Source organism: Mobula birostris, chromosome 12, assembly GCF_030028105.1.
Source record: "Mobula birostris isolate sMobBir1 chromosome 12, sMobBir1.hap1, whole genome shotgun sequence".
Taxonomy (NCBI): Eukaryota; Metazoa; Chordata; class Chondrichthyes; order Myliobatiformes; family Myliobatidae; genus Mobula; species Mobula birostris.
Genome location: NC_092381.1, coordinates 67,806,592 through 67,829,840, shown reverse-complemented (window position 1 = coordinate 67,829,840; position 23,249 = coordinate 67,806,592). Strand labels below are relative to the sequence as shown.

The 23,249-nt window shown below is 38.2% G+C and overlaps 1 protein-coding gene across 2 annotated transcripts in view; it reads left to right on the top strand.

Moving 5' to 3' along the window:
- Positions 1-23,249, top strand: part of hmcn1 (hemicentin 1) — a 514,861-nt gene that overhangs the window by 342,851 nt on the left and 148,761 nt on the right. For both annotated transcript variants that reach the window (XM_072273998.1, XM_072273996.1), the window contains exons 42-54: positions 1,272-1,368; positions 3,389-3,511; positions 6,812-6,973; positions 9,354-9,635; positions 12,359-12,526; positions 15,252-15,365; positions 16,357-16,443; positions 16,960-17,148; positions 19,011-19,184; positions 20,410-20,523; positions 20,689-20,834; positions 22,336-22,486; positions 22,713-22,919. In XM_072273998.1, coding sequence (XP_072130099.1) covers positions 1,272-1,368; positions 3,389-3,511; positions 6,812-6,973; positions 9,354-9,635; positions 12,359-12,526; positions 15,252-15,365; positions 16,357-16,443; positions 16,960-17,148; positions 19,011-19,184; positions 20,410-20,523; positions 20,689-20,834; positions 22,336-22,486; positions 22,713-22,919 — 2,014 coding nt within the window. The remainder of the gene's footprint in view (positions 1-1,271; positions 1,369-3,388; positions 3,512-6,811; positions 6,974-9,353; positions 9,636-12,358; positions 12,527-15,251; positions 15,366-16,356; positions 16,444-16,959; positions 17,149-19,010; positions 19,185-20,409; positions 20,524-20,688; positions 20,835-22,335; positions 22,487-22,712; positions 22,920-23,249) is intronic.

The window sequence follows — 23,249 nt, the reverse complement described above, 5'->3', positions numbered from 1 at the left end:
ATTTTCCTCCTGACCTGCTGAGTTCCTCCAGCATTTGGTGTACCGCACCAAATAATTTAAGATGCAGTGAATCCTGGTTAGTGGGACAGGTGCTTATTTGGGAAACTCTTAGAGAACAAAAATTAATCGAGAAAATAGCCTGGATTTCATGTGTTTATTTGAGACACCATGTTGCTTAATTGGGACAGGAGACTGTTGCCAAACAGTTTTTAACTAGCGTCAGATGCTTGCACCTTGTGTGACCATTATAGACTAAATGCTTAGCGAGAACAGTTTTTAAAAAGCATTAGTTTTGCTTGTTTGTGTTCAAGATGTAGTGATTATTGTCACTAATAGTTGGTGAGAAATAAGCAGTAAGACAAGTCAGAACTGTTTTGCGTACTGCGGTTTCAAGATTTCAGACTTGGATATGCAAGAAACTGCCAGGAGTGAAAATGAGGCGATTTCATTACTTCAGCAAGTTGAGAACCATGAAGAATTTTAAGGTATTGACAATGTTACAATGAAAATAAAGTCTTGGAGGATGCAACAGTTTCTAACCAGCACCAGTCGTGTGCACTTGTGCTGCAGTGAGACACTACACCCTGCTCAGAGCAACATTTTATTAAATAGCTTCAATTGCGTGTGCTTGTGTTATGCCATTCATTTGGGCTGACTGATACTGAATTTAAAGAGCAGTGATTTTTTAACGCTACTTCATGCAGGAAGGCAATGAAGGCAGTCCACTATCTGTGCTAGTTTTGTTCATTTACAGTCCATCAAAAGAACACGGCAGACTCACTGGATGAATGAATCCGTCAATACCTGTTAGGAACTAATACACAGTTTTATAGTACTGCAGTAACATTGGTAGTGTTATAATTTGTTCTGTACTTCATAATTTATGACTCACTTGAACAGTAGGTTTTAAAACTATTTCCATAAAACTAATTGGGCCAAATGCAATGGTCTCGATGTGTCCCAATTAATTGGAATCTGCTGTGTTTGTAAAAGAATAAATAAAATTTCACTGCATTTGACATAAATGTTCAGGTTGGTGAGAGAAGACTCCAGTAAATTGAGGCACTGATCCTCAAACCCCCTGAAAAGTTCCTGACTTTGACACTATCGCCTGCATTTGAAAAAAGTCAGTTATTGGGAAATGTAGAAGCAAGAAACTTACGTTATCTGACAAGCTAACATAACATTAATGTGCTTCAGTATAAGTATCAAATTTATTAAAAAAGGAAGCTCATTCCAAATATGAAATATATTTTTCCCTTATCTCTCAGATTGAATCTACACAAGTCCTGGATACAGGACGTTACACATGTGAAGCCATAAACATAGCTGGTAAAACAGAAAAGAACTACAATTTAAACATTTTGGGTAAGCTGCTTTCCTACTGCTCAAGTATGCTTAAGAACATCCATAAATTATTGTAAGTAGCATTTGTGTGCAACTTGTAAGTAGATTACTATTCCGTTTCATTTCCAGTATCATTGGGTAATATTTTCATAGTATCAGAATTCCTCCACTGCTATCTGCAGAGTAGGTTTCTTTTGTCACATTCACATTCCTGCAACCATTGAATTAAAAGAGTGACTGTGGTTTATCCAGTGAGTAATTACAAGCTCCAGAAAAATCCTTGCCATATCATGGGAATCACGTGGACTGAGAAAGACAGGAGCCTATTTCAGCAAAAGGAAGTCCCCACCAAGAAAGTGTGGAGACTGGAATAGACTTACTGCTTCTGAATGTGGCTGGTGAGAGGAGAGACTTGGCTGCTGGCACCTCACCATGTTGTCAAGCGTTGTCTTGATATCACAGGGCTGTCACACTCACCTCAACTGTGCAAGAAACTGGAGAAGGAAATGTTCAACTTTATTGCATTGGAGAATGTTGGGTTAGTCTAGAGCTCAGTGACTTTCCTTTTGTAAAACTGAGGTTTTATTTTTTTACTTAGAACACGGGTTCTCAGCCTTTTTTATGCCGTGAACCTATACCATTAAGCAAGGGGTCTGTTGTCGCCAGGTTGGGAATGCCTGATTTGGAGATATTTTATTCAGGTGTTCAACAGGGTAACAGGCCCTTCAGTCCAACAAGTCCATGTTGCCTAATTACATCCATGTGACAATTATCCTACTAACCAGCACTTCTTTGGAATGTGGGAGGAAACTGGAGCACCCGGAAGAAACCTACGGAGTCACGGGGAGAACGTACAAACTCCTTGTAGACACCATTGGAATTGAACCATGGTTGCTGGCACTACAGTAGCATTGTGCTAACCATTACTGTACCACCTCGACGGAGGTATTAACCAGTCCAATGGTACAGTTTAATTTATACCGTAGATCTCAAATGAAATGGGTGAACAAGCTTTTAATCCAATTCCTAATGGCTGTGCTTCCACATTACTATGTGAGAAGCTGGCCAAAAATATTCACATTGCTGAGAGCTTGATATTATAATTCCAGGAGGCTACAAGGATGATTAGCATGGGAAATTGAACATTCAGACTAGTGAACTTACTCTTCTGTGGTTAAATCTCAAGAACATTGTGGGGATAATGTAACAGGCAATTTTACTTTTATGTCTGGCTGGACAATCTTTCACTCAGGAATTCTCGATCTGAAGAATGGTGCCAAAAAGTAAAGGGGCTCCTGTTTTCCGGCATCTTTTAACTTATCTAAATTTGTCATTTTGACCCAAGAATTAAAGCTCATTCAAAATGAACCATGAATTGATGCATCTCAGCAACCTCATCCAGAATACACTTTTATGTGTTCCCATTGTCAGTTTACTTTCTTCTGTACCAAGTATTAAACTGATACATGGTTGATATATTTGGGATGATGAGATTAGTAGTGTAATTGAATTAAAATGCTACATTTGCCAGTCATTAATGCTGATTCTACTAAATTTCATGTGAAATTCACAGGGGATTAAAAAGTAGTTTAAAAGATTGTTGCTTTAACAATTTAGCAATATAGCTCTTAATTTTGGACAACTTCTCACAAAGTGATTATTCTGAAACATGAGAAATGTTAAGACACTGTAGATCAGTAAATAATTGGCCAGAAGCCTCCTGAAAATTAAGAGTTCATCTCAGTTCAGGCTAATAAAATTGTAGAACATGTTCCAAGCACTTTTGACTGGGGCCAGTTGAAGCTGCTTCGTTTAATAGGAATTGAACTTAATAATGAAATCTGAAGTTATTTCTACATTAAACACTTCAATTAAATTCACTTTATAGGCATTTTATCCATGCATCAGACTAGAATTGTTCACGATTAGTTCTCCTCTTTGTACACTTAACATCTTCACCCTATATGCAGTTTAAGTTAACAAGTATCTATGTTTACATAACTGTTCTGTAAAATTAACCTAATTATATTTGATTGTTTAGTTCCACCCAGTATTCAAGGATCAAATGAATTATCCAAGATGACAGTCATAGAAGGAAACTTAATCAGCTTAATTTGTGAATCCAGTGGTATTCCACCACCAAGTTTGATGTGGAAGAAGAATGGTGAGTGACTAAAACTTGGTTGAAGTAGTTGTGTACCATTAATATAATATATGAGTATCAGATGCTGTTAGATCACACCCAAGTGATCACTAAAATCCAGCAACTTGTGTCTTTATTTTTTTAAACTGACTTGTAACTTACAGTAACAACATGTTGTCACCATACTATAAATTCCTATAAAGGTTATGGGATTTATTTGCCAATCTCATTTGTTGGCATTGGCACACCTACCCCTTAGCTGCTTCTGTCCAGGAGTAGACCAGCTTCCTTGGTGCCATTGCTCCCGGTTGCCACTGGTATCACATTGATGCTCTCTGGAAAAGACCCTTCCCAAGCATCGTTGTTTTTGAGCAAAGCTCATTACAGACAGTTTGCAACAACATTGCCTCACTTTCCCCTGAATTGAAGAAAGATCTGATACTGCAGCTGCAATTTGTTGCCAGGACACAGCCAGTGTCTGGATGTATCAAGTTGTTGTACTATCCTATTGCAATCTGGTGCATCATAGCTCTGATCCTATTGTGCATTATAATCCAGGATTGAATGGCTTGTCTTATGAAGAGCGTTTTGTGGTGGGAGAGTCTAAGACCAGAGAACACAGCCTCAGAATAGAGGGATGTCCTTTTAGAATGGAGATGAGGATGAATTTCTTTTGCCAGAGAGTGGTGAATCTGTGGAATTCTTTGCCAGAAGCAGCTGTGAAGGGCAAGTCTTTTGTATATTTAAGGCAGAGGTCGATACGTTCTTGGTTGGTCAGGGCATGAAGGGATATGGGGAGAAGGCAGAGAATTGGGGCTGAGAGGAATATTGAAACAGCCATGATGAAATGGCAGAGCAGACTCAAAGGGCCAAATGGCCTAATTCTGCTCCTGTATTTTATGGTCTTATGATCCAGAGGTGGTAAACATTAATCCAATTCTAAGTGACTGTATCACAGGGAGGTTGGTGTTGCTTCCAGGTGCTCGTTGCAGAAATGTAATCATCCATTTTGTTTTGAAGTTGTTACATCCATGGGACTCTGGCTTGAAAATCCCTGTCCAGCAGAGGTGAGCACATCTGATGTGAGAGCAGCATATTCAGGACTTCAGTTTTTAAAAATTGACTTGTTAAGAAGATTTGGAAGTGTAAACAGATCTGTTTCTTATTTGTTACCAATGTATCTGCTACATTAGTATTCAGCTTTTATTGTGTTAGTGGAGCTTTACTTGTACAGTTCTCCTGACCTTTGGATTGTAGATTATGGAACGGCTTTTGGGAACCAAGAAGTGAAGTGAATAATTTGGTGCAAGGTACTCAATATCTGTCTTGCCATTGGAATCACAATGTCTATGTGCTCAGTGCAATTAAGTTTCTGGTCAATGACAAATTCAAAATATTGCTGGTTGGAGACTTTGTGATGATAATGCCATTGACTATCAAGAGGAGATGGTTAGAATCTATGTGTGAAGAAGATCTTTGCTGGGCACTTGTTTGTCAGATGTATTACTTGCATTTATTAGATCAGGTCAGAATGTCATTGAGGTCCTGTCTGTAGAATTTTCTCTGAAATACTGAAAAGAATTGAACATTGTGCCAATCTTTACTGAACATCCCAATTTCTAATCTAATGCTGAGAGGTCATTAGTGGAGTGGCTGAAGGTACAAGTCCAGAAAACTGTTCAGAGGAACTCTTGCAAGAATGTCCTGGGGCTGGTATACTGATTCCTAAGGACCATCTCCTTTATTGCAAGGTATGACACCAGCCAAAGGAGCATTTCAACATTGGCTCTTGTTGTCTTCAACTTTATGAGGATTCCTAGATGAATATTTAGTCAAATGCTGCCTTGTTGTTAAAAACAGTCAACTTCACTTTGGCCCTTTCATCTATTTCTGGACAAAAGCTTTGACAAGTTCTGAAACCAGGCAGTCTCGGCAAAATCCAAGCTGGGTCACAGGTAACTTTATGCTTCTTGGCAGCATTATCAATTACATTTTCCACTGCTTTTTAGACTCTGCTGATGAACAAGCCTAGCCTGATGTTGATTAGCCTGATCTTACTTGTCCTATATTTTTGTACTGTCACAGCTGTCTCTTCCCAATGCCATTACATTGCTTGTTTGATAAGCTTCTCTGACCTATGCAGACAGTACATTTTTTCTTCTTTAGTCCTCCTCTGCCAAGCAGCCCTGCTCTTTATTGGCTGAAAATTGCATTTCCTGCTCTGTGCAGTATTAGCCTTTTACAATTTTCACACCAGATCATAATCTCCGTTCTGACTTTCCCCACTTGCTCCAGCCACAATACACTTTCTTTTTCAGAAGTGTGGAATGGGTTTAATAATAAATGAGTGAAGTTCACCACAGTAAAATTTGGGCCACTTGCTGAGTAGTAAGTCATTCAACAGTGCAGTCTGCACACAGCTGCCATACAAATGAGCAGACAGCATGAAGATAGTTTCCAATGCAGGCTTCAAGCAATGGTTGTTGGTTAATCATATAGTACAGATTCTGTGGTGTTTTAAAGAGATTTAACCAATTTAGTCTCTTAAATACTTGGAAGTAGTTTCATGGCCTCTTTGAGACTAGGCCAACATAAAAATTTGCTGACACACCAGGTTTCAGTTTCAACTTTAAAGAGCTTCTTTTGAATTGAATAAACATTTGTTCATACCCAGCACTGAAATCTTGTTCCTATTACAGCACTTTGCAGTTGTTAGTAATGACAAATTGTCCAATTTGCCAATGTAGATGTTTTCCATTTCACCTCATTGGAATGTCAGGCGTGCAGTGAAGAAGTTTCCACTATCGTATAAAATTTTAAAATCAAAAACCATTGTTTAGGTTGGAAATGTGAAACAAAAATAAATGCTGAAAAGACCTGGCATGTAAGGCAGAATCTGTGGAAAGGGAAACAGTTAATATTTCAGGTTGAAGATCCTTCATCGATGAGTTCTGATAAAGGGTCCAAGATGTGAAAAGTGGACTCTTTCTGTTTCTACAGATGCTGCCTGACCTGCTTAGCTTTCCAGCATTTTTGTTTAAACTAATATTATTTTCCAGTTTGTTCTTTCATCACCTGTTTCCAGTTTGCCAATCCTCTCTGTGCATTAATGAGTATTAAGAGGTGATTCATAGCTTCAAGAAGACACATTTCAAAGGGCAAAGGTTTACAAAGGTGTATATGAATTCTGTAGTTCTAATATTCTCTTTAATATCACTAATAGAACTTGATGATGTTGTGTGAAACTAAATAATGAAGGTACTAAGGTATTACCACAGTGTTTTTCACTGAACCTATTTTGTTAATTGTTCTTACTTGTAGGCTCTGTATTGCTGAATGATCTGAATGGACAAGTCCGCATTGTCTCAGGTGGGCGACAGTTGCAGATCTCCAATGCTAAACAATCAGACAGTGCATCCTACACTTGTGTGGCATCCAATATTGCTGGAACTGCAACGAAAGAATACGTGCTGGAAGTCTATGGTATGCAATTGATCATTACCGTAATGGAATTTTAATATATTCAATTTCTTCCAATTATTAATTATCTAACAATTGATATATAGGGATATTACTGCCATTATCTTTAATGTTTGCCAAAAGTGAATCAAACTGGAAAGGTAAAGGAGTAATAATCTTTCATATTGATTGAAGGCGCATATCCACTTACACTTACTTATTAGTAAATGAGGAGACTCTTGACAGACTTATGGACCATTGAAGTGAAATTCTTTGCCTTCTATTGACATTTATTTTATCTTTTCTTGACGAGTGTAACAAAAGTATAGTGTTCAATAAATAGAAAATGAATTCATGTGATTCAAACTAGAGCTCTGTCTTATCCATATTAAGTGGAAACATCTGCATTGAGCATTCAGAATCACTTGGCAGTGAACAACAGGTTTAAGGATTTTATTAGCTTGGTTTGCTACCTCAGACATAATTGATCCTTTGGTATGTGCTAAGTATGCCTCTTATCAACTGAACACAAAATGATTTTATAGTTTTTGGTCCATGTTTAATTCCAAGTAGGATAAATTATTGTATGTTGTCTCTAATAAATGTTTGTTTTTCTCAATCTTTATTCCCTTTCTGAAGAACATTTAAAACAATTTTACATTGGTGCACTGCAGCTAACATCAGATAAAATTAATTTTCATGTATAATTAGATGTCAGTTTGTGAAAGGTTCCATAATGGCCAAATGGCTAAAAAGCCTAGCCAGTAAGCAAGGAGTTAAAACTGACCTTCCTATGCCTGGGCTAGCTAGTGCATAACATAGTTACAATTCCTTGCAGTGATTTTTTTTTATGTGTGCTATGAAGAATGATTTGAAGAATGGTAATAGAATTTTCAAAATTTATTGCAGGCAAGGGAATTGTAAGGTCCAGCCTAATCTCACTTGCCATTCTCTTGGTACATAGCTCTGTAGGTTGATCATCCCACTGAGCCTCCACTGCCTTCTTGGTTAGAGAGTTCCAAAGATTCACAAGCAGTTGGGTGAAGTCACAAAAATTTGAGATTTTGACCCCTGGTTCTAGATGCTCCAATCTGAGAACTAACATCTCCACAAATACCCTGTCAAGGCCCATCAGAACTTTGGACATTTCAATAAGATTTCCTCCCATTTTGTGTGCTCCATCTAAACATCCTTCCTCCTTATATCCTTGTCCTTACCCATTCAATTAACCTGTCTATCTCCCCAAAGCCTCTCTGTACATTGCTACTTCAGATTTGTATTATCAGCCAGCCCAGATACATCACTCATATCTTCATCCAACTCATTTATATAGGTTGTGAATAGCGGGGTTCCCCATTGCACGGCCCATTTACTTCATTATTCTCTGCACTCCATCCATTAATTGATTTTAATTCCTTACTATGATGTTACTCCAATAACTTATGCTCTAATTTTGTGTAATGATGTATTGAAGGTATTTTGAATACTCACAAGTTCTATTTGAGATTTCTTGGCTTGATAACCATACATGCACTGAAAATTACAGCAGATAAGGTTTGCCACCTTCCCTATGAAACATAGGATAATTATCCGTTTGGAATGATCTCTTATAATTGTCATTAAGTGGCTGTGTCTTATACTTTCATTTTCATTCTCAATTTGCAAACAAATATTCTAATGATTGTCATTCACATGAGGAGAATTTAAATATTCTGTGTGAATCAACAAAATAACCACAAATGATAGATTGATGAGTGAACAGCACTTGCATCTCATTTTGATTGACAATTGTTCTCTTTATTTCTGTTTATTGATACTTTAAAAACCTTGCCCTAAGCCCTAGCTGTAAGTACAGCTGGATAGTGTCTTGTAATATTATACACCCAGAACTGGAAATTATATTGGTGAGCTGGTCACACACGCTGGTTGAACAGTGTTGAGAATAAAATGTTTTAGAGTTTTACCCATACTAAGTTTGTCTTTACTAAAAACAAACATAACACTGACCATTTATGACTGATTCATCTTACAAAAAAATGTAACAATTTATTCAAAATGGGTTATACATTTTTGAGTTAAGTACATCGACAGAAGTATTTTTGTTTTAATAGTTGTCTTTACTGAACTATAAAAAATAAAGAAACTAATGCTGAAAGTAAAATAAACATATCTATGAAATAAAAATAGTTAGAGCAAATTGAATGTTTTTTTTCTCCTTTCCACCTCTGTTCTAGTATTGTACTTTATATTCTGTAGGGTTTTCAGTTGCTTCTATTTTGAAAGGCAACATCTCTCAAACAATAAATTAAATTAAAACATTAAAGAAAGAAAACTGAAGACAGCTAAGTAAATATAACAATAATCATGTTTTCTCTTTAGAGTTTAATTTGTTTTCACTTGACAGCCCGACCAATCATTCACAACAGCAGGAGTTATCCAACAGAAGTGATTGTTATTCGAGGAAATGATGTTACCTTAGAATGCAAAGCCCAAGGGATTCCCCAACCTGCACTGACATGGCTGAAAGATGACCGCCCCCTTGTGAATGACAGAGGAGTGACCATTTTGAATGGTGGACAGCTACTGCAGATTAAGGATGCACATGTTTACCATACGGGGCGGTACACATGTGTGGCTGTGAATGTAGCAGGACAAGTCGAGAAGAAATATGACCTCAACGTACATGGCAAGTAATATAGTTCATCTTTTGGTTAAACTGGAATGGACAAATTATTTCCCAATTCTTGGTTACAGGTTTCCACTAGCAGGGAAAGAAATAGATTCTGCCCAAGTGTTACATTTCCCAGGGTTCCTTGCTGTGCAGCCAGGGAGTTTTGTCAGTACAAACTCTTTCATCTGTACTCTTTTCCTCATATTGTAGTTTGATATTTAAAGTATGAGAGTTAATCCTCTGGGTCAGCTGGTTAGTATTTGGCTTTCTAGATATGTCAATTACATATTATTCACTATCTATTTGTCTGCAATTTTCTCTAAAATTGAGAGCAAAAGCTGATTTTAATCTCCTCAGCTTCATCAATACTTTCAGATTGAACTCAGTGGTTGACAAACATTATTGGCTGTTGAGACACCAATTAAGAGAACGTTAAAGGAATTTAGTCTGACTGCAAAATCAGATCTAACAAGGGATAACCCTGGAACCAATGTGTGTGCATTTCTGCCAAAGGTTTAGATTAAATGTCCAGGCAATAATTATATAATTCAAATAATCTAATTGGAACTGTAAAACTTTCCTCAAATGGAATGCCATCACCATTTTTTAAAATAAAAATCCAATCTTGCAGCTATGCTGAACAGTGAAAGGGAAACTGAGTGGAGTCCAAGCAAAGGGATGAGATTGGAGGGACTCACCTCAACAACATGGAGATGAGTTTTACAGCAATATTATAGAGCACATTACAGCAACATAGAGGTAGTAATGAAGGACAAAGAAAGGGTGGATGAACTTAATAAATATTTGGTGTCAGTCTTCACTGTGGAAGACAACAGCACAATGCTAGAAATTTGAGGGTCAGGGGCCAGAACTGAGTGTAGTTGCTATTACTAGGGAGAAGGCGCTTGGGAAGCTGGAAGGTCTAAAGGTAGATAAGTCACCTGGACCAGACGGACTACACCCCAGGGTTCTGAAGGAGTTAGCTGAAGAGATTGAGAAGACATTAGTAGTGATCTTTTAAGAATTAATAGATTCTGGTGTTGGTTCCAGAGGACTGGAAAATTGCTAATGTCACTTTACTCTTTAAGAAAAAATGGAGGCAAAATAAAACAAGTTACAGGCCAGTTAGCCCGATTTCAATGCTCAAGAAGATGTTGGAGTCAATTATTAAGGATGAGGTTTCAGGGTACTTGGAGGTGCATGATAAAGTAGGCTGAAGTTAGCATAGTTTCCTTAAGAGGAAATCTTGCCTCACAAATCTGTTGATATTCTTTAAGGAAATAACAGGCAGCATAGACAAAGGAGAGTCAGTGGATGTTGTTTACTTGGATTTTCAGAAGGCCTTTAACAAGGTTCAGCACATGAGAACAAGATAAGAGCCCAAAGCATTACAGGAAAGACTCTAGCATGGATAGAAGATTAGCTGCCTGGCAGGAGGCAAAGAGTGGGAATAACAAGGGCCTTTTCTGGTTGGCTGCTGGTGACTAGTGGTGTTCTGCAGGGGTCAGTGTTAGGAACCCGTCTTTCCATGTTATATTCCAGTGATGTGGATGATGGAATTGATGGCTTTGTGGCTAAGTTTGTGGATGTTACAAAGATGGGAGGGTGTTGTATTGCGATAGCAGTGAGTCTGCAGAAGGATGGAAAAAGATTAGGAAATGGGCAAACTGTGCTGTCATGCACTTTGGTAGAAAGAATAAAGGCATTAGATTATTTTACAAACAGAGAGAAGCAAAGGGACTTGAGGTCCTCATGCAGGATTCCTTAAAAGTGGACTTACAGAGTGAGTCAATGGTAAGTAAGTTAAATGCAATGTTAGCATTCATTTTGAAATAATTAGAATATAAGCAAGCATGTAACGCCAAGGCATTATAGGACATTGGTCAGACTACACTTGGAGTAATGTGAGTAGTTTTGGACCCCTTATCTGAAAAAAGACACGATGGCATTGGAGAGTGTCCAAAGAGATTCAGGAGAATAATTCCAGGAATGAAAGGGTTAACATAAGAGGAGCGTTTGATAGCTTGTAGCCTGTACTCGCCAGAGTTCAGAAGAATGACAGGGAATCTTATTAAAACCTATTGAATATTGAAAGGCCTTGATGGAGTGGATGTGAAGAAGATGTTTCCTATGATGAGGGATTCTAGGGCCAGAGGGCACAACCTCAGATTAGAGGGATGTCTCTTTAGCCAAAGGGTGATGAATCTGTGGAATTCATTGCCACAGTTTGCTGTGGAGGCCAAGTCATTGGGTATACTTAAAGTGGAGGTTGATAGTTTCTTGATTAGTAAGGGCATTAAAGGTTATGGGAACAAGGCAGGGGAATGGAGGAGTGAGGGATAATAAATCAGCCATGATCAAATAGCAAAGCAGATGCAATGGGCCAAATGGCCTAATTCTTATCCTGTGTCTTATAGTCTTATTAATCAATCCTTGTCTCCTTTCACAGGATTTTGAAAACAATTGTATTTTGAAAGCAAAGATATTAAAAAGAAAGAGGGAAACATTTTAATGACAATATCTTAGAAATAATGAATTACTTATCTACATAATTTTGACCATGATCTTCAGTAAATGCTGATTATTAGTTCACATAATTCTAACTCAGTTTCAAAGATGTTTAAAGAGTGGTATCTTTCACTGTTGATCAGTAAGACAAGTCTATCTGGATTTTGTAATGACATCTTTATTGCATAAATATAACTTTTATCACACGGTCTTCACGTTCTTTCTCTTAGTGCCACCAAGTATTAGTGGAGCCTTGGGAGTACCAGAGAATGTCAGTGTTGTGGTTAAAAATCCAGTTATATTGATCTGTGAAGCTTCAGGCATTCCACTTCCATCAATCACATGGCTAAAAGATGGACAGCCAATCAGTCTGAGCAATGCTTTGAGAATACTCTCAGGTAAGCTTTGTATCACAAAGCAGTACTTGCATGTTTTTACAAAAGATTAGGCATTAAAGCTAATTTGAAGTTTGACATGAATCTTAACAGCAGAACTGTACCATTTTTGCATGCACCAGTAAATGTTCGGCAATAAAATACCATCACTTTTCCATGATATTGAAATGGTGTGAGCAAACCATTCATTTTGTGAACAATAGAGAGAAATCTGTACAGAGCCCTGATCTGGCCAGCTTCTTCATCGGTCTAGCACAATTCTTTTGTCCGCTATTAGATTTACTACCAATCTTGCTGTAACTTCAGCCTCTACCAGATTCACTGAAGCAGATTTATTGTAAAATAATCCTAACAAGATTTTAGGTATTTCTTTGAAGAAATTGATAACAAAGTTAAATTCTAGGATTGCTTCTGTGGATCAGACAACAGCAAATGGAGGCAGAGTGAAAGCAGTAATGTACTAGCATAATATCATCGGCAAGCAACATGAAGGATGTAATGATGAAATGGTATGATTAAGAAGAGCCAACATGGATTTATGAAAGAAAAGTCATGATTGACTAGTCTGCTGGTGTTTTTTTTAAGGATATGGCCAATAGTTACAGCTATAGAGAAGCAGTGGATATAGTGAATTTGGATTTTGATACAGCTTTTAATAAAGTCCCACACAAGAGAGCGGAGAATTGTGCATTTGGATCCTTGATTTCCTCACTTGCAGACCCCAGTCAGTTGGATTGGCAACATCTCAACATCTCCTCCGCGATCTCCATCATCTCAGGTGCACCACAAGGCTGTGTGCTTAGCTCTCTGCTCTACTAACTTCACACTTGTGACTGTGTGGCTAAGCATGGCACCAATCTCATACTCAAGTTTACTGATGACACCACTGTCGTAGGACAAATCAAAGGTGGTGATGAATCAGCATATAGGAAAGAGATTTAAAATCTGACTGACTGAGTGATGCTATAACAGCAACCTCTCACTCAGTGTCAGCAAGACCAAGAAGCTGATTATTGACTTCATGAGGAAGAAAATAGATGTCCATGAGCCAGACCTCATTTGGGGGATCAGAGGTGGAGAGGGTCAGGAACTTTAAATTCCTCAGTGCTATCATTTCAGAGGACCTGTCCTGGGCCCAGCACGTAAGTGCAATTGCGCAGACATTCAACAGTGCCTATCCTTCCTTAGGAGTTTGCAAAGATTTGGCATGACATCTAAAACTTTGACAAACTTCGACAAACTTCTGTAGCTGTGTAGTGGCGAGTATATTGACTGGCTGCATCACAGCCTGGTATGGAGACACCAATATTTTTGAATGGAAAATCCTACAAAAAGTAGTGGATATAGCTCAGTCAATCACAGGTAAAGCTCTCCTCACCATTGAGCATATCTACACAAAGCATTATTGCGGGAAAGCAGCATCCATAGTCAAGGACTCCACCATGCTCTCCTCTCACTGCTGCCATCAGGAAGAAGGTACAGGAGCCTCAGGACTCAGACCACCAGGTTCAGGAACAGTTATTACTCCTCAATCATCGGGCTTTTCAACCAGCAGGGGTAACTTCACTTGCCCCATCACTGGACAGCTCCTACAACCTATGGATCACCTTCAAGGACTCTTCATCTCATGTTCTTCAGATATTTATTGCTTATTTGGTTGTTTATGTTATTTCTTTCTTTTTGTATGTGCATAGTTTGTTTTGCACACTGATTGAACAAAAGACAAATGGTCTGTTATTGATTCTGTTATTTTATTATGGATTTATAGAGTATGCCCACAAGAAAATTAATCTTGGGATTGTATATGGTAACATATATGTACTTTGATAATACATTTACTTTGGACTTTGAACTTAGAACAAGGACAAAGCAAACAGAGATAGAGATAACATGATGGTATTAATTGAGAGTTGGCTGTTGGACAGAAACCAAAGGATGGGAATAAACGGATTCTTCCAGGTTGGCCATCTGTGACTGGTAGGATACCATATGGATCTGCAGCTAGGGCTCCGCTATTCACAATCAACATTAGTGTTTTGGCTGAGGGGATCAAATGTCGTAGTCCCATACTTGCTGATGATTCAACGCGTTGGGATTTGTGAGGAGGAAGGAGGATGTAAAGAGGCTTCATATTTTGTAAATGGGCAAGAATTGTGGCATATGTAATATAATGTGGGAAAGATGGGAAACTATCCATTTTGGTGTACAAACAGGAAAGCATCTACCAAAAATTTAAATGGGACGAGACTGAGTGATGTTAAATTTCAAACAGTCATTGTTCACAGGTTGCTAAAAGCCAGCAAGTTATTAGGACGCAATGTTGCCTTTAATAGGAGATGACTGATGTGCAGGAATAAAGATATCTTATTGCAGTTATGTAGGGTATCGATGAGACCGCACCTGAAGAATTGTTTACAGTGTGGGTCTCCTGATATGAAAAAGGATACATTTGCCATTGAGAGAGTGTAGTGAAAATTCCCTCGATAGCATAGCATGGGGTGGAACGTTACCTAGATAAATAGCAGGGTAGGCTTGAAAGGCCTTCTGTTTCCCTCCTGCTCCCTTTTTAATGTTCTTTCTTCTGTCTTAAAATTTAGTCAGAATTATTTTGGAGACTCCAACATTGTTAGAAAGTCTGCGATATGTGCTACATTCTGCTATATTGCATTTATTTTTGTGGTTGTAATGGCTGACTTTAAGTAACATTTGACATTTTATTTTCCAATAGGAGGTCGCATACTACGCTTGATTCATGCAGCAGAGGAAAATTCTGGACTGTATTCCTGTGTGGTCACAAATGCTGCAGGGGAAGAGATCAAAAGCTTTGACCTCAACGTCTTAGGTATGAGAGCAAAAATAATTCAACAAATCAACTTCCACTTACTTGCCTCCTGATCACACTGCAAAACCTGTCAGTGACAATATAAATCAAACAAACCTTCATGGTATTGCGAAAATGGGGTAACAGCCAAATGTTTAAACATTTACCAGTGCTTGTGGGAGGAGTGGCGCCCCACACAGCCTTTCGAACTGTGCCTTGTAAGGCATGAAAATGCCTGACGCTGGCCTCTCAGGTCTGAGTCGACGTCATCATCACCATCATCATCAGTGCTTGAACCATGCTTGGAAAACGTCATCCCACTTATGTGAGATGATGTTCCAGGAATGTTGTCTCCTTATGAAAGCTCGACTGTTCGGGCTTCATTTTCAATAACATAAAAAAAATTCAAGGCTCATTTTTCATTGTCATTTTTTAGTTTCATCGGAGCTGCTGAACTACCAGGATTCCTTTCTACAAATCAATTATACATTGGGATGGATGTTTTAGTCAGTACTTAAGAAATGATACTCACTATTCACTGCATTGGCAATTAATAACAAAGTTGTTTTGGGCTCTTGCACAAAGATATTCACGGTCAGGCATTTGCCCCCCTACAGCAACCTCAACCTGGCATCTGTCAGTAGGGTAAGAATAGCAAGCCCTGACAATCCAATGGATTGAAAACTCTTCCAAGAGACTAGGAGAGTATAAGCTAGAAAATATATGTAGGAATTAGAAATTAGATTACTGTAAATCAGGAGACATTAAGTTAAGCCTCTTCAGCTGGGTGGATGAAATCATACACATACATGAAAAGATGAAGTTCCAAGAAATGTTGCTTCCTTGACCAAAATTACCAAATATATTTATTCAATTAATACGATGAGGAAACCTTGCTCCGAGCAATTTGACTGCTGTATTTGCCAACAGGTCAGCAATTTATGAAGAGATATAAAGTGTTTCTATTTGCTGCACTATAGTATTTAATTCCATTACTCTTGTCTGTAAATAGTACCACCCAGCATAGTTAATGAAGATAAGATAGAAGATGTGAAAGTCAAGGAGAATCACAGTATTACACTCTCTTGTGAGGTTTCAGGTAAGCACACAACCATTCTGAGATGAACTGCTTGTTAACCTGGCTGGTAAAAGTTATCATTTATGTGTGATGCCGGTGCATGAGTACCTGCTGAACAACATACGGTGCATTCTGAGCATGTGAAGTAGAGGCATGAAGAATGTTTGAGGCATCTTTTAAAATTATGTATGTGTTATGCAGCCAAAGCCTTGTAGAGAGGTTACATTCCCATGTGCACCCCACATAAAGGATGAAAAATTATTATGATTGTAATATTCCAGTCCACACAGCTAGTTCATTTATTTCTATGTTAGAAACATGTGAATAAGCTTTTTTTTTTAACTGATGGCAAAACTAGGCATTTTCTTTTCAGCTAATCCATCCAACATTCCGCAAAAGTATCACTGTGTATTGTTAGGAATTAATATACTAATAGTTTTAAGTAAATGTGTATATGTAGATGTGCTACTGCTGTTTGATCAAAGATAATAATTACATGTACTACTAATCATTTACAAAGCTCTTTTTCATGAAAAGGTAATCCGGTTCCACAAATAAAATGGCTGAAAGATGGTGAACTTCTGACTGAAGATCAGCATCAGATCCTATCCAGTGGGCGTTTTCTACAGATTGAAAAGGCACATGTGTCTGACACCGGTCGATATACTTGCATAGCCTCTAACACAGCAGGACGCAAGAACAAGAACTTCAACCTAAATGTGCTAGGTTGGTACACAGTTCCTCGAATTTTAAACCCACTAGACAAGATAAAACTTCGCTAGATTTCTAGGTATCTATGCATTTGAACTTCTCAGAGTGAAGGCATTTAATTAAAAGAGTGCCTTGTTGTCACCAGTCATCTGACACTGGTACTTAAGCAATTTTGATATAACTCAAGCTCATATATGTGTCAGAAAGTGTTTGTTTGTTTCTTTCTTTATTTGTTTATTGAGATACAGCATGGATTAGGCCCTTCGAGCTGGGCCGCCCAGCAACCCCCGATTTAGTGGTAGCTTAATCACGGGACACTTTACAAGGACCAATTAACCTATCAACTGTTATGTCTTTAAACTGTGGGAGGAAACTGGAGCACCCAAAGGAAACCCACATGGTCACAGGGAGAATGTACAAGCTCCTTACAAACAACAGTTGGAATTGATGACTCTGACTTTTCATTTCTAAAGAGCAAAGTAGGGAGTAGTCATTAACTGGGTACACTATTCAGGTAAATAGTTTTTATAGAATGAGAATGATGAAATTTTACTTTGAACAGAGCTTTGGCCTACAAGTAGTAGGTCTGCAATGCCTAAAACTATTGGACATTATGATCTTGTTCTATTGGGCCTAAAGTACTATTGTCAAATCTACCAGAATCTGGATTGCATTTCTCAGCTCTGTTTCTTGGAGCCCATGAGATTGAAGCATCACATTGCTGGCTGCTGCCCAGGTAACAAGTTCCAGACATCGTCTCCAGTGCCTCCATTCCCTTCTCCCTGCTGCAGTAGGAGAGGGTGATGGTGGGAAAGATGTTGAAAGGTGAAGATATGGACAGAAAAGTAGAGGTCTGGAAATGAGAGTTTAGGAGTTGAGAACTTGGGGAGGGGGCTATGGAATGGAGATTGATGGTTTGGGCTTTGGGAAATGGGGCTGGGACCTCAGGTAACCATGGAGATAAGGTTCTAAGAAAGGACATGAGGATGAGCTTTGAGTGAGGGTTGAAAAGTCCAACAACAGGAGAGATGGGTACTGGGATGGAAGATGAGGAAACAGGGACTCAAGGAAGGAAACTGATGAAAACTGAAGCTTTACCTGCCCCTGATTTTGTTTATCACTGCCAGAAAACTGAGTATCTTCCACAGTGATTGCTAGTGTACAGGAAAAGTTACTCAGCCATTCGAGAGCATCTGCAGTGTTTTGCTTCAGGACAACTGTCGTTTGACCAGTAATATATCCAACCAGTATAGGCACAGTAGTTTGAGGTTTTTCTCTTGTGTCTGTGTTGTGAAGATGGGAAGAACCTAGGAAACAAGAAATTTACTCTGTTCTTAACTGTACAAAGCTTATCACAATGCAAAAAAGGCCTGTCAAATATAATGTTCTGTTGACAAGGTAGGCAGTTGGGACATTCTAGATTGTGCTAAATTTTCACAAGGACCATCCAGCTTACCTGCGTTGGCCCACAAATGCTGTATGTAGCCACCCTATATGTGTTCATGGCTTGACTTCAGCGCTCCAGTGATGTCAGTGTTCTTCGTCTCCTTAAGTAATACCCTAAAATAATGAGTTAGTGTGGGAAGTTAAAATGTTTGATTAAAGATAAATGTAACATCTGATGAGATCTCAGGAATCATTAAGGAACCATCTTGATGGCACCTATAATATTTTTCTGCTATAAAATGTATTCAACATTTACTTTTAATTCTACCATAGCTACAGCTTGAATGAAAAGCAGAAACTGCTGGAAAAATTCAGCAGGTCTGACATCATCTGTGGAGAGAGAAACAAGTCAACAATTTGGTTTTGAGACCTTTCTTCCAAGTTTGAATCAGTTTAAAAACTTATTTTCAGTTTCCTTGTTTACCATTTAGTGTCTCCTAAAATTCCTGGCGTTGACAGTCAAGGCATTCCAGAGGAAGTCACAGTTATTCTGAATAACCCCACCTCCCTTGTGTGTGAGGCACAATCATACCCACCTGCAATTATCACCTGGCTTAAAGATGGAGCACCTTTCGAATCCAACAATTATGTGCAGATTCTTCCAGGTAAATAAAAGAATATTAGAACCAAGTTTATAATTATATCATTAAATTATTAAATCATGCAGAGCAGGTGAGTTGGAATAATGATCCCCAAGGAGCTGAATGCCACTTGCTTTTTTTTTGATAGGTAACTATAGGTAGATGTTTAATTTTTCGACTCTAATGGGAAATACTCAAGGCTTGCTTCAGGTGGTGGCTCTGAACTTAGTCACAAGCTCTTGGTTTAAGCTTCCTTTTATGGCCAGAGTGCTTGAGCCATACTTTCTATTGGTTCCAAGGGCTTCTCTGCTTCTTAAAGATTAGAGTGAATGACAAATATTCCAGATCATGACGACAGCTAGCTGATAATTCCATAGGGAACTGCCTACTAACTGTAGTGTGCGAATCAGTACGTTTCAGTTTGTAAGTTAGGAACTTGTTGTAGCTCCTACGCTTGTTTATGTGATCTCCCACTTGCTGCTGAGCTCAAGACGGAGTCTAGAGATAATGGGTATCAGGCTGGATTGAGTTTTCAATATAATTTTAAAAATCTTTCAGTTAGTTTTATTTGTCTTTGATTATCAGAGGCATTCAAAAAACAGTTAACAATACCTCAATACAAGCTCTACTTCCCAGTACAGCCATGGCAGTGAGACCTGGAGAACAGTTTAATTTGTGGGGCTGTAAAACATTAGTTTTGTCATAGGAATGGAGTAAAGCTGGTGGCGATGGGTTTGATAAGTGGGCCAGATCAAATTCACATTGTACCAGTATCAGTATATGGCTTCTAGAGAGCAACGTGCCATTCTGCAGTGTAGCCATCATCTCAGAGGTTTGAGCTCTAAAATATTCTGAACACTTAACTTGGTCATACAGCCAAACCATCCTTTTGGCATCCCCTTCAAAAAATTTCTGCCGGATCAATTGGCCCTTTATCGACCAGGTTCAGATGATTGGTGAAGTTGTTGGCTCTAAGCTGGCACACCCGAGTGAAAAACATTAACAATTCTGAAGTTCAGTTAAGCAGTTTGTTTACTGAATATTATTCACTAGTATTTCATTTCAGAAATAATATAACCCATTATCATACCCAAGTCAGCATTCTGGTAGATTTCATACATGGAAGACAGGAGGTCCCTGTCCTGTATTGTTGTGATTGGTTCATGCTTTATCTTCACACTAATCAAGTCATGACTTTCACTGATTACAATATACTCAGATATTCCCCTGTTCTTCTTCCTAATGTCAGGCGGGCGAACGCTTCAGATTCTCAAAGCTCAGGAGAAGGATGCTGGAAGATATACTTGTATTGCTACTAATGAGGCTGGAGAAATGCTAAAAAATTATGAAGTGAAGGTCTACAGTAAGTGTTTACAATGTGGATCACTTATTCTGAAAAACTGTGACAGACCTAATAGGTTAGCAAGCAGTCAATACAGTAAGTAAGATCATGTTGAATTTTGCTGGTGTCCACTTTATTCAGGAAGCTGAGTGTATAATGGCTCGCTGTTCCATTTAATTTTCCTAGTTCCTCCTACTATCAACAAAGATGATATCCCGGATTTTGGTCTGTCACCGAAAGAAGTTAAGATAAAAGTAAACAACACCCTGACTCTCGAGTGTGAATCTTACGCAATTCCAGCAGCCACACTTCACTGGTACAAAGATGGACAGGTGTGTTTAGCCCTTCATGTACAATACTGAATGAATGTTTAAAATGATGGACTTACACGATAGGAGAATGTGTTTGTACTGCAATTTGCATTGTCCAGAGCACAATTGTGTTAACCATTCAAGTACCACAATGAACAGCAGCAGATTAATAATTTCATGAAATCTGAAAGACCGATTATCTTGCTTTTCTTAAATGACTTATCAGAACCTTGAAAGAATCTGAGCCCTGATACTTTAGGTGATGTGGAATATTTATCTTCATAGCAATAGAGGATGGAATAGAATAAGTAAACCCTAAATTTCATTGATGTTATCAAAGTGGGATCTGCCCATCCCTTTATCTTGACAGGAATCCTAGTTCCAGGATCAAAGTTTGCAGATGGATTAAAATATAAATAAGTGGAGAGAAGTTGATTGAATACTAGAGGTGGTAGAAAGCACAGGCTTTTGAATTGAGAATGAAGCAACTAGAACAAGTTTGTATTCATCCAGCAAAAAGCCAGCATGGACAAGAGGAGGGTGAATAGTGATAGAAACATAATAGTTTTCAAAGTTTGATGAAGTGATCCCCAGTTATAAGTAATAATTTGAAAATCATACTGTGTGTGATTGCTGAAACATAATATTCTATTATTCTTTATGAATCAAGTAACACTTATCATTGATTAAAGTAGTGCAAGAAGAAATCCAATTCACCCCTTTCACATCCACTGCTCCACCACCAGCTCTCTGTGCCTGCAGGGCATCCTGTCTACACACTGCACTTCAGCAATTCACTGCCTTCTCTGCATCTTCAACCACCAAACAGGGCAAGAAAATTATTGACACAGGGCACTACACCCAGCTCTTGCTCAGTCTTGATCCCAGACTATATATGAGTTAATCTTCATAAAAGCCTTGCCACAATCTCTTATTACCTGACATTAATATAGACAAACGTACAGACTTTGTTGGCAAGGCATACACATCTGTTCCATGTTTAAATCGCTTGAGAAGGTGGAGAGGAGCTGCCTTTTTGAACTGCTGCAGTTCCCTTCAAGTTACATACCATCCGAAATTAGAAATACATCACTACTGCTTTGTCACTACTAGGTCAAAGGTTTGGATCTCCCCAGGTAGGGTCACTCAGTAGCTCGGCTGCACCTCCTCATAGACAGTCAGGGCTGAACAATAACTGCTGGTCTTGTTAAAAAGTACTGTGTACTTATTTAGGTTATGGCCAAATTAGAAGTGTTTCAGGCATGGCTCTAATGCATAGAGTAGTCATATATTCTCGGACTGCCATTTGAGCAAATTGATGGAATGGGTGCCTTCAGAGAAGAGAAGAAATTCAAATTGTGTTAGTAAGACATAGTATCTGCTTCCAATCATACCACATTTCAGCAAGTGTACAGATCAAATTGCATTCTTTGTATTTCTGAGATTGCTTCTGGTAAATAAATAAAGATCAAGCACTCTGAATTTTTTATTGGAAGAAAAAGTCAAATCTTTCAATTTCAAGCCTCTGCAGAAAGATGAGCACAACACCATCACAGCAAACACCAGGATTATTCAAATCAAGAATGCCCAGATTTCAGATACAGGACGGTATACTTGTGTGGCCACCAATATTGCTGGAGAGGACGAGAAAGATTATGATGTAAATGTTCAAGGTTAGATTGCATTATTTGCTTATTCCTAAATGTGTTTTGTGTTGCAGTGATCCTTTTAAGTAAATCTCCATTATTTTCATCTTTACCACAAGTTATCATTTTTGCTTATTAGATATCTGTTCAATGGTTGTTTTTATCCTTTTATCACAGAGAAATAACTTAATATGGAGATTTGTAACAAAGCACATTTTTAATATAACTGTTTGTTTTTTAATCCTCAATTTAGTTCCGCCAAGTTTTGTGAAACCAGAAAATAGCTATGATATAACTGGAAGTACACTGGAAGGGAGCAGGACAGTTGTTTTCAAGGATGTAGTCATTAACAACCCCATCTCCTTGTATTGTGAGACAAATGCTATCCCACCACCATCTCTCACTTGGTACAAAGACAGCATGCCATTGACATCTAATAGTCATGTTCAGATACTGCCAGGTATGTATTATTGTCATAGACTGAGGGAATCAAAACCCTCTTTATATGAAGTCTTATGATAGCTGCAATCAAACCACTATGTTGGTTAATACACATACCATGAAATTTTAATGCAGATCACTCATGTTATAATTATTTTGCTAATATTTGAGAATAAATATTTTGTTTTGTGGCTACATCCAAAAATGCAGGGAAGTTAATGTTAGAGTTAATATATATGTTTGTGAATTTCATGATTTTTTTTATTATCGTGGCAATTCTTCATCACAGCAGGAGAGTTCTCATTTAGCACAATTGACGATCTGAATTACTTTGGCAAATCAAGCCCAT